The sequence below is a fragment of the Plodia interpunctella genome, chromosome 16 (genome assembly GCF_027563975.2).
Source record: "Plodia interpunctella isolate USDA-ARS_2022_Savannah chromosome 16, ilPloInte3.2, whole genome shotgun sequence".
Lineage (NCBI taxonomy): Eukaryota > Metazoa > Arthropoda > Insecta > Lepidoptera > Pyralidae > Plodia > Plodia interpunctella.
Window position 1 is genome coordinate 8,946,477 of NC_071309.1, and position 13,527 is coordinate 8,960,003.

The 13,527-nt window shown below is 34.0% G+C and overlaps 1 protein-coding gene across 11 annotated transcripts in view; it reads left to right on the forward strand.

Moving 5' to 3' along the window:
• Msp300 (Muscle-specific protein 300 kDa) overlaps positions 1-13,527 on the forward strand; it is a 168,795-nt gene that overhangs the window by 118,573 nt on the left and 36,695 nt on the right. For 7 of the 11 annotated variants that reach the window (XM_053757134.1, XM_053757133.1, XM_053757130.1 and 4 more), the window contains 3 exons: positions 327-9,239; positions 10,720-10,830; positions 13,032-13,214. In XM_053757134.1, coding sequence (XP_053613109.1) covers positions 327-9,239; positions 10,720-10,830; positions 13,032-13,214 — 9,207 coding nt within the window. The remainder of the gene's footprint in view (positions 1-326; positions 9,240-10,719; positions 10,831-13,031; positions 13,215-13,527) is intronic. The other 4 variants (XM_053757132.1, XM_053757139.1, XM_053757140.1 and 1 more) reach the window with 4 other exon arrangements.

A 13,527-nucleotide genomic window follows, 5' to 3' on the forward strand; every position in this document is an offset into this window, starting at 1 on the left:
TGTCGAGAAAGAGTCAAATCGCTCCAAAGCAAGATTCAGGCGCGGAATGAACGTATCAAACTTTTAGTACAGCGCGGCAGTCCGGACGCCGATCCACTCAGAGACACCTAGCCCGGCGATCTAATCGTTATTTAGCTTTAAGTCAACTCTTTAGTCATCTATTCCTACTTTATAAATTTTTAAATATTTAATTTTATTAAACATACTCGACACATCGCAGCCACCGTCTTTTCTTTTCATATACCTCAGCTTCATCGCCAACACGTGAATATAAAATTCGTTAGTAACACTGTAGTAAATTATGTATGTCCGTACTTGCGTATCAGGAGGTCACCCGGCGTATCGAAGAGCTGACTCGGTCTATCTACGCGTTGGACCCCTACTTCGTGATGCCGCCGACGTCGGCTGAGGCCGACGACTCCGTGGCCACACTATCCATGCTCGTGTCCACGGCTGACCACGCGCGTGCTAACAGGCGCGCGCGCTCGCCCGAGCGTCGAGACCGTAGGAAGCAACCGGCACAGTTGGCTACCTTATCTGTACCCGACAGACCACCCAGAGCAAAGAGTCCCGCCTGGGTACTTGGAGGAACGACTTACGCCGAGATAGTCAAAGGCTACGGCTCGAGATCGAGCTCCATTGGATCTAGACAGCCCAGTACTCATAGACAACCAAGTGCCCAGAGAAGGCAATATGAATTGGAACAGATAGAAAGAAGTACACCAATCACAGACGAAATTAAATACAGTGAAAATCTTAATGTGCAACCTTGTGTTCAGTGTGAACGTGCAGATGTTGCGTCTTATGATAGTGAAGAATATAGTGAGCCACGTTTGTGTGAAAACTTCAGTGAAAGTGTACCATTAAAGGATGAGGAAATTTATTACTCTGAACAATATGGACCCGAAGTAACCCAGGATGTTTATATAATAGAAACACCCAAGCAATATCTTGAAGAAATAGAGCCACTAAAAGTTGATACCACAGTTACTGAAAAAACTGAAACACAGACACTAAGTAATTTACTACCTCCAGAAGAAGAAGTAAGAACTTCTAGTCCTGGAGATATTACCCGATCACCAGACCTATCGTATGCTGAAATATTAGCCCTTGGCTTACGTAAACAGCCAAAAGTTCACAGTATAATGTCTTTGCCTATACCACAAATTGCACAAGTTCAACTAGTAAAGGAAATCGTGGTCGAAGTAGAAAAGTCGCCATCTGTTCATCAACATGAATACACACCAGATACTACAGATAAAATGCGAACTAAACAAGAGAGACCGCCACCTCGCAGTCGTTCAAGAGATATGCCTAGGCAACGACGTGCTCCTGAAAAGCGAACAACTAAATCACACGATCAACAGGTCATGAAAAAGAAGAAAAATTCCAAAAAAGTAATTGAAGTTCAAGATTTTGAAGATATTACTGATGTTACACCTAGTATGGAAACTGGTTCGACAAAAACTGTGTTGTCAAAATCAGTTCCAAAAGATACAAACATAGACAAAACACCTAAAGAGAACTTAAAACAAATACAACATAGTTCGACAGTTGTGGAAACTGTTTCTGAGCATGTAGATTCGGATCACATATTGGATGATATTGAACATAAAAAATTGAAGAAAAAACCAAAGACTAAAAAGCCAAAATCGGCTGAAGATGAAATACAGCAAGCACTTAGAGAAATAGAAGAATCTGAAAAACAAAAGAAAAAGAAGTCAAAGGATCAACCTGATAAAAATAAAGACGACTCTAAAAAAATTACTATACCAGTTCGTCAAACTTCAGAACATGATATTCTAACTATAACAACGGAACCAATAACCAAAACTAAGAAGATTACAGTATTAGATAAATCGGAAGATACTTTAAAGAATGTTACAAATGAATTAATTACGTCAGAAAGCACACTAAATGTAGAGAATGTTAAAAAAGATTCTCAGACTAAACGTAAGAAAAAGAAAACTCAAAAGGAAATAACGGATGAAGTGAAAAAATCTGACATAACAACTTTTGAGAGTAGTGCTGAAGTAACAAAAAAGCCAATACCGGAGAATATTCTTATAAAAACCTCTTTTATTCAAAGAGAAGAACCTCAGAAAGATTTAAAGACGTCCATTAAACCAGAATCTATATTAGATACAAATATAACTACAGAAAACTCAAGAGAGTCACTTATTACAGATACAGTTACTGATACAAATATACTTCAAAGTAATGACAAAATAATAAACACGATACACGACAAAAAACATAAAGATTCTAAAAATGAAATCGAACAAAATGAAAATCTTATTCAAAAATTAATTCCTGAAATCGATAAATTTGTGTCAACTGAAACTATTATCTGCAGTACAGATTTAACACCCATTGATGAAAAATCTCTCGTTAAAAGCAAGAAAAAGAAGAAAAATAAAAAACAGGAAACAGTTTCGGACGAAAATACATTTGGATCAACGACGGAAACAAATGTAATCATACCTACTATAGAAGAAATGTCTAACGTAGCACAACACATTGAAAGAGCTACAAATCAATTTATAAATCCTGAGACAAAACAATCAGCTGTAACAAAAATTGAAAGTACTACGGACATTGTAATTATAGATGATAGCAATGATAGTAACACGGCTAAATCTGACATTTATGAACTAAAATTACACGAAGAACAACCTGTTCAAAGTAAATTGAGTAAAAAGAAATTAAAATCTAAGAAAAACAAAGTTGTAGATGATGATATAGAAAAGGCATTAAAGGAAATTGAGCAATCCGATCATACCAAAAAGAAATTGAAGAGTAAATTTGAAAAAAATAAAGAAGTTGCACAAAAATATTTAACATCTGATAAAGATGTCGAACAAGAAATTATATCAGAGAAAAGACTACATGATTCACCTGAGAAAGATTTACTGATAAAAGTGGATTGGAATGATCTCATAGCAGAAGAGGAAAGTATCACATTGCCAAGTTTAGAACCAATCACATGTCAGCAAGAATACGAAGTTAATATTGATACTGCAGTAAAGCAAGCAAGTGAAGTAACTATTCTAGAAGAAACAAAACATTTCTTTGACCAAAAATCTGACATTGAAAATAAAAAAAGTGGTGCTATGGATACTTGTCAAGAGTTAATACAAAATTTAATTATCGAAGATAAATCACCCGAGTTATTAAGTAAACAATCAGAAATGTGTATCCAAAGCGTGAAAAACGAAAATACAGAAGTAGAAAAAATGCAATTTAACGAAACGCCATCTACTATATCTAGCCCATCCAATGAACAAAACAACAACGATAAATTCTTCTCACCTGATAAGTTAAAAGAAGGTTCAATCAATATTGTAGAACAAGTCACTCGTTATGAGCCAATGGAAAAGGACACTGAAACTCGCACAATTTATTTGATTACACACGAAGAAAAGAAATTGCCACCGATAAGAACTGTCAAAGTTTTTACAAGTAAAAGTAATTCTCTAGAAGATACTAATTCCCCAGACGAAAGCATATCTAATATAGTTGATAATACAAACGATAACAAAATCACTGATGAAAAGTCTTCCACTAGTAGCCTAGATATAGATAATTTATTAACAGCAGATAATGCTGTACTTGAAACAACTATAGATAAAGTAAGTCTTACGTCTGAGGAACAAAACCAAATGAAGGAAACCTATACAATTACTCTTAATGATGATTTAACTCATGTAAACACATACGAAAAATCCAAATCAGAGTCACCTACTACAACAAATGTACTCAAGTTTGAAACAGATAACATTTCACAAGACGGAACTCAAGATATTTTATCCGATGAATTAAGCACGGTTATAACTGAAAATGAATTCAGTGACATAATTGAACATGCCATTTTTGGATCAGTTCAAGATCGTAGTAAACCAGCGAAATCTAAATATGATAACATTCCATATAAAGAACTAAAAAAAGAAATCAAAACGTATTCAGTTGATTTAGATATGACCCAATTAGATGAGATGTATTACCAGTATTACATACAGAATCAAAACTATCAAACTGAATCTAATTTGCAAATGAACATCCAGGATCAGACCCAAATAACAGGTGAAATATCTAAAAATAATGAAAATGTTGTAATGGATTCAGATAATAATAAATCAGAATTAGAAATAATCCAACTGTCACCCCAACAAGGAGAGTCTTATACAACAAATTATCAAGATTCACCAGAGGCTGAACAGTTACTGATAGACCATTGTGAACTACCATCTAGTGATCCAGTCGATACAAACATAACACAACAATGTGATTCACTTGAGGGAAATATTCAATCGATAACTTTAAGTGGCACTATTACCTCCTCAGATAGAATTATAAAAACGACGTCTACTACTTTCACGCTTGATTCGGTATTTCAAGAATCTCTGCCAGGTGTTGAAATTTCTGACGCCAATAGAATAATAGCTAATCAACAAATAACAGAAAAATTGCATGCTGCAGAGTTCCCATCATCGCTTGAAATCGAAGCAAATAAAATGAGAGAACCAACTGAATTAAAAGAAGATAATACGATATACGAAGTTCCAAGACATTGTTATCAAGAAATCACAGATGCTGAAAAAATATTAGCTTCAACGCAACACTTTGCAAATGTAGTTACAGAACCACTTGTCAAAATAGAACCAGAACAAATTAACAAATCTGAAAATATCCGTGACAACGAGAACGATATCGTAATCTTTGAAACACCTGTTATTAGTTATCACGAATTAAGAGATGCTGAAGCATTACTAGGTGCTCAAAAGTTAAAAGAAATCAGCATAGAGTTATCACCGGTCAAAGATACATTCGGGAATCTTAATGAACATAAGCCTTTAGACTTATATTCTGGCAGTAATCTGAACGAATCATGCCTAAAACTTGTTGAAAATAATCTTAACTTACCTAATGAACAGATTATTGAAAATGTAACACAAACTTTTACTGATGAGAGCAAAAGCGCACGAAATTGCAGCTTAATGTTATATGAATTACCCAAATATAACTACCATGAAATTAATGATGCCGAAAATGTTTTTGCACGTTCACGGCATTCGAATCAAAAAGAAAAACTCACAGAAAAGTATGAAGTTGATACAGACGGTATTTCTCAAGTCGAGCACAATACAAATTATATTGAAGAACAAGTTATTTCTACAGAAATTGAGCAGCCGCCTGTTAACGTTAACGTTACTATAATATCTAGTAATATTATAGAAAATAAAAATGAAACGAACTGCCAGAATTATCAAGACAACGAAGACAGTGATAACGCATTAGCTGATACAAAAACCACGTATGAAAATATTTCTCTTGAAAAAGAAGATCTACAAAAAAATGCTTCTGCATCGGAAGAAGACGGCGAAAAATTCTTCAATCCTGATTTGAAAAAAGATAACATGCCTATCATAACTGACGAGGTTGATTTTACAAATGTTGAGAAATTTAAAACAACACAAAAAGTTATTGAAACTGATAGTTTATTTGAAAAAGAACAGAAAATAATTGGAAGCTTCTCTTCAGATTCAGATACTGACAATTTCCAAGATTTGATTATTACCCCGGAAATTGCTACAACTTTAAATAAAGATGAAAATGTGAATAAACTAGAATCGTCTGATGATGAATTTGTATTTGTGGAAAAACCTTTAGAGAATGAAATGAGAAACGTTTCGTTTGAAATTGATGATCTAGATGATTCGTTAGTACCTGTCATATTTGGAAATGTAAAGGATATAATCATATCTGAACAAAATCAAGATGACAATTTCGTTGAAATTCGTAATCTAGAGAATAATTTGGAAGAATTTATCACCAATGAACAGAATTCTTCAACAGAAGTTGTGTCTCCTTCTGTGAAGATGGGTGATAATAAACTAACTGATCAAATGACTCATGAGAGTTCATCCAATATTCCTATTGACCTAGTTGCGGCTGAAATCAAAAGTGACATATCTTTAACGCCTTTAACTATCTCGGCTAAATCGGACCGATTCGAAACTATTTCAAACCAACAATGTGAGCTACGCGATACGCCGACAGACATTGTTAGGGAAACGAGTGTAGAATCTTTAGATAATTCTACGGATGTTACTGATAGTATAAATCAGGAGCAAACTGACGTAAATAAAACTTCTAAAAATGATTCTAATACTTCTCGAGTCGATAAATCTCCTATACATAGCTTGCATGAACTACTTCCTGAAATTGATTCCATTCCTGAATTCAAACCTTCATATTCCAACACTGTAATCTACTCCAATTTGTCGGCTGATGCACCAGAATTCACACCATCTTATATGTATCAAACTACACAAAGTCCGGTTCCTCAAAAAGATCCAGCAAGCAGCAGCCGTCCAACAGACACATTCATCGCAGAAAACCTTAATGTAACCGAAGAAAAACATGGTATGATACCAATGATCAAAGATGAATATCAAACAACGAAAGTTACATATTCATCTGTTCTAGAAAGTAAAAACGAGAGACAAGAAGATAGCCAGATTAAAATTATTAACGAATCTGTTGATTCCAATGAATCAGTATTTGTGTCAGAAGATGCAGAATCTAAACCAAAACGCATCAAGAAAAAGAAAAATCATAAAAAAGACAATGCACCAATTGTGACAGAACCTGTAAAAGCAATTGAGACTCAAATATTGAATGAACCAGTCAATGAACCAATCAACGTATGGATTCAAGCCGCAGAGGATGGTAAATCGTATGCTGAGGTAGTTGCTGAAGGTTTAACATTATCCCAAGAAGCAAAAGATCAAGAAACATTAATTTTAACTGAACTAAGTCCCAAATTAATAGATGTAGCTCAACCTATTTTACAACAACATCAAGAACAGCAAGAAATAAAAGAAAATTCTCCGGAAAATCTTAGTAATATCGGTTCTTGGGCCAAAATAGTAGCATCTCATCGATCATCGCCTGAACAGATTGAAAAAATAGAGATTAAACAAGAAATATCACACCCAAAACATACTCCAATGATATTAGTTGATAGAACTGATGAACCATCTAAATCTCAAATGGAAGTTGATTCTGAAGGCTTTATTACTGTTGAAAGACATAGAAGATCTAGATCTAGATCAAGGGATGATCGATCCAGATCTTTATCAAATATGTCTCAAAGGCAAGAAGTACGGGAAAAATCTGAGAATAGATTTGATGCACTCTCTAGTTCCAAATTTGATATCAGTTTAGAAACTCAAATTTCCCGTGACGAGAAACTGGATGAGGCAGTAGAATTGTCTATAAATCTTGCAACAAAGTCTACAGAAAAGGAAATCTCTGATCTTGCGACAAATGAAGAAAAGCATCATAAAAAAGACAAAAAGAAACGCTCTTCTAAATCTAAATTAAAAGAATTAGATTTAGATACTGGTGATTCCAACAAAGAATTAACACTTGGTATCGAACCTCCGAATGAGAGAGAAGAAAATATAAAAGAAACAATCTCACAAGCAGGCCCTCTTGACTCGAAGAAAAAAAGCAAAAAGAAAAAGAAAAATCAAAAGTCAGAACATCTTTCTGCCAATGCGGTTGAAAGTAGTACTGAACCTGATGATGTTTCAAAAGAAACAAGCAATGTCGACGTCAAAGGCAAAGGTGACCTAGCGACTGAAGTTTCTTGTGAGTCATCTCGCATTGATACAGTTGAAACTTCAATATCTGATGACATACCTAATATTTCTATCACACCACATTTGCATGAAGAAGAAGTGGCTACTACATCCGATCTTTCAACTTCAGTTAATACTAAAGAAGATTTCCCCGTTCAAATAACTCGAACTGCGGTTACTAAAGATGACTGCATTTATATTGCAAGCGAGGTTTCAACTCCAGATTCTCAACAAACACCAATAAAAGATAGACTATTTTCTGAAGCACAATTTTGGAAAGTTGATCCTAATGATTTAAAAGATTTGCCCGATGATATTATGACAATAGAAATATTACACCCCGAACATACTGAACAAGATATTCAAGGAATAAGTACGATTACTAAGAATACAGATATTGCATTTGAAAAGAAAGATAATATCAAAATATCCTCAAAAGAGATTATCGATGAAGAAACAAAAGCCATTACAAAGTCACAAGAAGATATGAACATTCAAAAAGAAAAAGAATGTCAAGAAGAGTCCCTAGAAGATCAAATGGCAGATTTACAAAGAGAAATTGAAGAATTACTACTCCCTGAAAATGATTTGTCTTTGGTAAGCGATGAAAATCCGAGAGAATTGGGTGATATGCAAACGTCGGCAGAATATCAAAATGATGATAACATGTCGGATAACATGTCACCAATACTTGCATCCCCTGAGCCAGAACCTTGTGATTTCTTGGCAGAAAATCAAACACAAGCACAAGAAAATAAATTTCAAGATGATGCATCTAGAGAAACAGATAAATTAAAAGATCTCCATATAAATGATAATATAACAAAACATTCATTAGCAGAAACGGTGCCAAAGCAACCTGAAGTTATAATACAATCATCTATATGTATCGATATTGTTAAAGAAAACCAAAATACGAATCAAAGTCAATCTGAAAGTGTAGAAATTGAATGTATCGACCCCACTCTCACATCTAACAGTGATTCATTTACTAACAACTTGTCAAATTTAAAAACTGAAAACTTTTGGACGGAAAAATTCTTAACAGACGACGCCGAACGTTTCTTTTACGAAAACAAATCTGATGCGAGTAATCGTGAAACGGAAATTCTATCAAATAACTTTAACGTGAAAGAAAATATAAGAAACGACGTCGGCTTTTGGCCTGATAAACATTTATATCATGACGCGGAATGTCGTTATTTCCTTCTTATGGCTAACAAACCGAAAACAGTAGAGTCTTCTAAAATCGAAACGGAATTTATAGACCGCGATGACAAAGATAAAGATCCTAGCGGTAGTTCAGGTCATTCGTCTGAAACTGAGGAATCGAAAGACATTAGTGGTTCTCAATTTGATTCTAATTACATATCCATGGATTTGCCTGGAGGAATATGTAGTTGGAAAGATCACAGCTCATTCTTGAGCATAGAAACTCCCCCCGACTCTGTGACTGTGTCGAGTGAGCTTGCTCCACAGTTAGGCGACATTCGAGAGGATATACTAACTACCTTGCCCCTAGAGCCAGTAGCCCCATCCCAACCTTCACAGGAGCCGGCGAGACGAGATGAGCCCCCGAGGACAGCCAAGGTGACTGACCCCCAGTCGTATTGTACAATTTTACACTTCGTAATTTATGTTTGGCATGATATTATAACAAATATTTTAATTTCACTTGTTACCAGACTTTGTATAGTAAAGTGTTGTGTAGCAACGCCGTTCGTCTTGTAGTGCCAATCTTTGGCATGCACTGTATTCTCAGTAGTATTTACGCATTTGACGTAGTGAAAACTAATATTAAATTATAATCAATGTTTACATTTTAAAATTCTAGTCATGTCTAGTCAGATCATTAGATTGTCTCACTTATATTTAGGCACAGTTTAATATACGTTTTTTTCAAGTCTTAATTATTACGGTCTGAAGTTGTGAAACTAATAAAATAAAATACACACTCGTGAAACTTGTTTTATTTATATTAGTTTGATTATTTTATGAATTATGCCCTTTATGAAGAAGTTGTGTCAAAATTGGACCACTACGAGACGATCGACAATCACTGAGCTTTTGTTATTATTTTTAGATCTTTTAAGCTTAATATGGGACTCCAATATAATTGGAAAAACTGTCAGGAGTTTATACATTTCTAATGAATTTATTTCAGGTCAGTTTTATAAGATACCTAGTATGTTTGGAAGTAGATAGCCAATTCAGATGAATACAATTGGAATTATTATGTCCAAATTCAATTAAAGTATTCATCGATAAAGCTTTGCCTGGTCTGTTGTTATTTTGGAAGTAATTAATTGAATGGAATTTGTTATTATGTTTTGTTAGCTTTTTTTTAATTCTTTTGTAAGCCCTCGATGGCTCGAAAGTGATTTGTCAAATAATTCAACATAGTACTTAGCTATATTTCGATCTGCTTATCGGTGTCCCTGTCACAAGCTTCTGGACACGCCATTAACTGCTTCTAATCTAACATTTAATAGGAAAAACTTTTCAAATTTATCTCGAAAGTACATTTTTTCATTAGTGTCCAAAATATCAGCAAAAAATTTGGATTGAATTTTTAAATAATTCTTATAGACAAAAAGAACATTTTGATATTTAATTTTATTATTGATTGCCAGTACTATGTTGAATTTATATGGAAAACAAATAGGCATAGCACGATAAGACTTTTATGTGTCCCATTTGTAAAGAATGAAGTCCCTTGATTTTGTTAAGCATGTCATGCCAAATTGATATAACTAAGTTTGCTGTTGTCATGTGCAGCTAACCGTCCATGCATATGGAATGTACCACGAATGTACCCATGGACCACCCTTGTTTTTGATTTAGATATCAACGTGGAATCTTTTTTCATCTTGAAATGTTGCTAATCTATATTTATTGAAGATATAAAACATTATCATCTTTATTAGAATTAGACATTAATATTGTTTCAATTGTTATTATTATTTTTATATCTATATCTCATTATAAATCAAATTGTACTAAAACAGAATTCCACGTTGGTAATTTAATCCAAAAAGAGAGATTTGCTAATAAAAGTGTGTGTTCTCAGGATGAGTTATCTAACGATATTGAGAGTCTCCTTGAAGAAGTGAAAAATATTCAGACACGCCTCTCGGATCTGCCTGATGAGAGTCTACAAGCCATGGAAGACGGTCTCAGGGTGAGTTTCACTGTAAATACGCCATTTTAATCTAACACCGCAATTCCCGCTGACAAAGAACTAAATTTAGAAGTATTCGCTCCGAAACCATTACGAAAAGACTTATTTTAAGCTTCACAAAATTGTGAAACAGCTATCTCGCTTCCTGGTTATTAGTTTTCAGTATTTCATACAACAATGGTCATGATATAAAAAGCCTCAATGTAAACAAAACTAGAATTTACTTACATCAGTTCTAATTATAACCGTTACATCATCTACAATGAGAATTTTATCGTAAACTGTTGGAATGTCACTAATAAATACTTTTTCGACATTGACAGTGATTTTACAAGCAGATTGCAATGTTTTGTCCATTCATGATGTCATCTGGGTATATAGGAGTTACGTCGTAGAGTTAATAATACCACATAGTAATTTTGAGTTGGCATCTCTCAGTAGGACAGTAAGTGGCGGATCGAATCTTGCGAGCATTTTGATTATCGATCGAACGTACGAAAGTAAAGTTGTGTTTTTATTATTGTAGTGTTTTGTGTAATTAAGTGCATTACATGGATTGTTTTATACGGATAAAATTCAGACGTGTGTGACAAACACCGGTGTGAAGGCTCAGTCGTGAGTTTATATTAGTAGGTCTATTATATTAGTAGGTATTATATTAGTAGGTTATTATTATTAGTAGGTATATTGTTTTAATTTTTTATATTTAAGCGGGAAATTCCAAAGATAAATGCTAAGAAATAGGAGGCATTAGCCATCAGTAGGACACTATAGGATAATAATTAAATACATTCACGTTTTCAGATTTTCTAATACACAAATTCATTAGCCAGTCGAGTTATTCCGTGTCGAAATTGTTAAAAATACTTTAAAACAAAAACATTTTTCACAATGTAAGACTCCAACGATTATTAATACTCAAACAAATCAACTTGGGGCAAATTATTTTTTTTTTTACGTACCTGTATGTTTGTAACGTGATAACTTTCGAACCGTTTTGGTCTGATTTTGATGATATTTAAAAGGTATGTAGGACAATACGATTTTTAAGTTCGTGGGGGCTACAAAATCGGTTTCGTGTTTTTGAAATAATAACAATTTTGTAAAATAGAAAAAGTAAAAGTGTAAAAAAGTAAAACAGTTTTCGCGGCGAACATCTAGTATTTTTAACAAACTCAGTAAGGGCTTCTTGATTTTTAATAAAAATATAATAGTTTTTAAGTACCACTGAATGTTTAATAGTTTAATGAGTAACCGACCATTAAATACTGATATTAAATCATTTTTATGACTGTAATAAACTTTGTCTCATTCCACAAGGTCAACCGAATTGTAAATGTTAAATAGTTGGTTAAATATAAAGCGTAAGTAGAACACGGCGTACGATGCAGTTAAATTAATACTTCAAATCAAACTAGAATTTGATAGAAGATAGATATTTTTTTCTAATGCAAAAATGCCACTAAAATCAACAGTAGCAATATACATGATATCTGAAATGTTATAATTTAGCAAAGTATAAACTTTATAAAATAAACTTTATAGATAATATCTGTAAATAAGGTGGGTCGTGACACTCATGGCCCATACCTACTCCTTATCCACCCTGTGCCCCAGCGGGACGTGTAAATGGCTTTTGATGATGATGAAATAATTAATGCAATAAATTATTGGTACAAAAGTCGGTCCAAATATGACGATTTCTCATTTGGCATAAGTTACCCCAAACTAGAACATTTTTGTATATGTTACAGCTAAACCCAGGGGATAGACTAGACCTAGAAGCAGCCGGTCTCCGTTGGTTTGCTGTTATGATTATAAAGGGTCTAGCAAACTATAAATAGGCTACATCTAGGTGTTGATAATTGAGACTGGTGTAGGCACGTAGGTATAGCCGCACTTTGGAGTTTTGTCGTAACATATACAAAAATATATGTTAACATACCTATTTGCACTGTGGCATCTAAAAATATATATTCTCATACTGCGAACATTATGACCTAATTTTAAGTTCGAGTTGGTTCTTGGGTCATCGATTTTAATAGCAAATATGATGCAATGCATATAAATTACAATTTACGATGTAGGTACGTAGGTAATTAGGTATTTATTTATTTTTTATATGAGGAACATCTAGCTAGTTGCTTTTGTGAGACTGATCAATTGAGAATGGTTCATTTAATTTTAATGAAACTTTCTAGGAGGGTATCACGGTGCTAGTCAAGTGTGAAGAAGCAGCAGATATCCTGGAGGGTAAGATCATGGAGTACCGCCAGGAACCCGAGGTGCAGGCGCTGATGAAGGATCTGATAGCCATGAAGGCGAGGATCTCGAAGCTGCTGACCCAAGCGCGACAGGGAATAGACATCATCCAGGTAAGAAAGGTAATTTATTATTTTTTATTTTTTTGTCACATTTAGTTTTCATTTTATTTTTAGCCTATTACTTAACGTCAACTTAAAATGTCGGAATGAGAGAAATAAACACACTTTTGGATGTAATTACTTATAGATAACGATTGTTCTTCGCGAATTACTAAATCAAATCATATTAGTACTTGGGGGCTATCATCAAACAAAGAAACAATAGCATTTATAGTAACATAACAACGTGTGGATTCACGTTCTCTCTCTTTTTTACACAATGCGCACACGATATGCGAAAAAGAAACAGCATGTAGATGTTAGAAACGTGCTA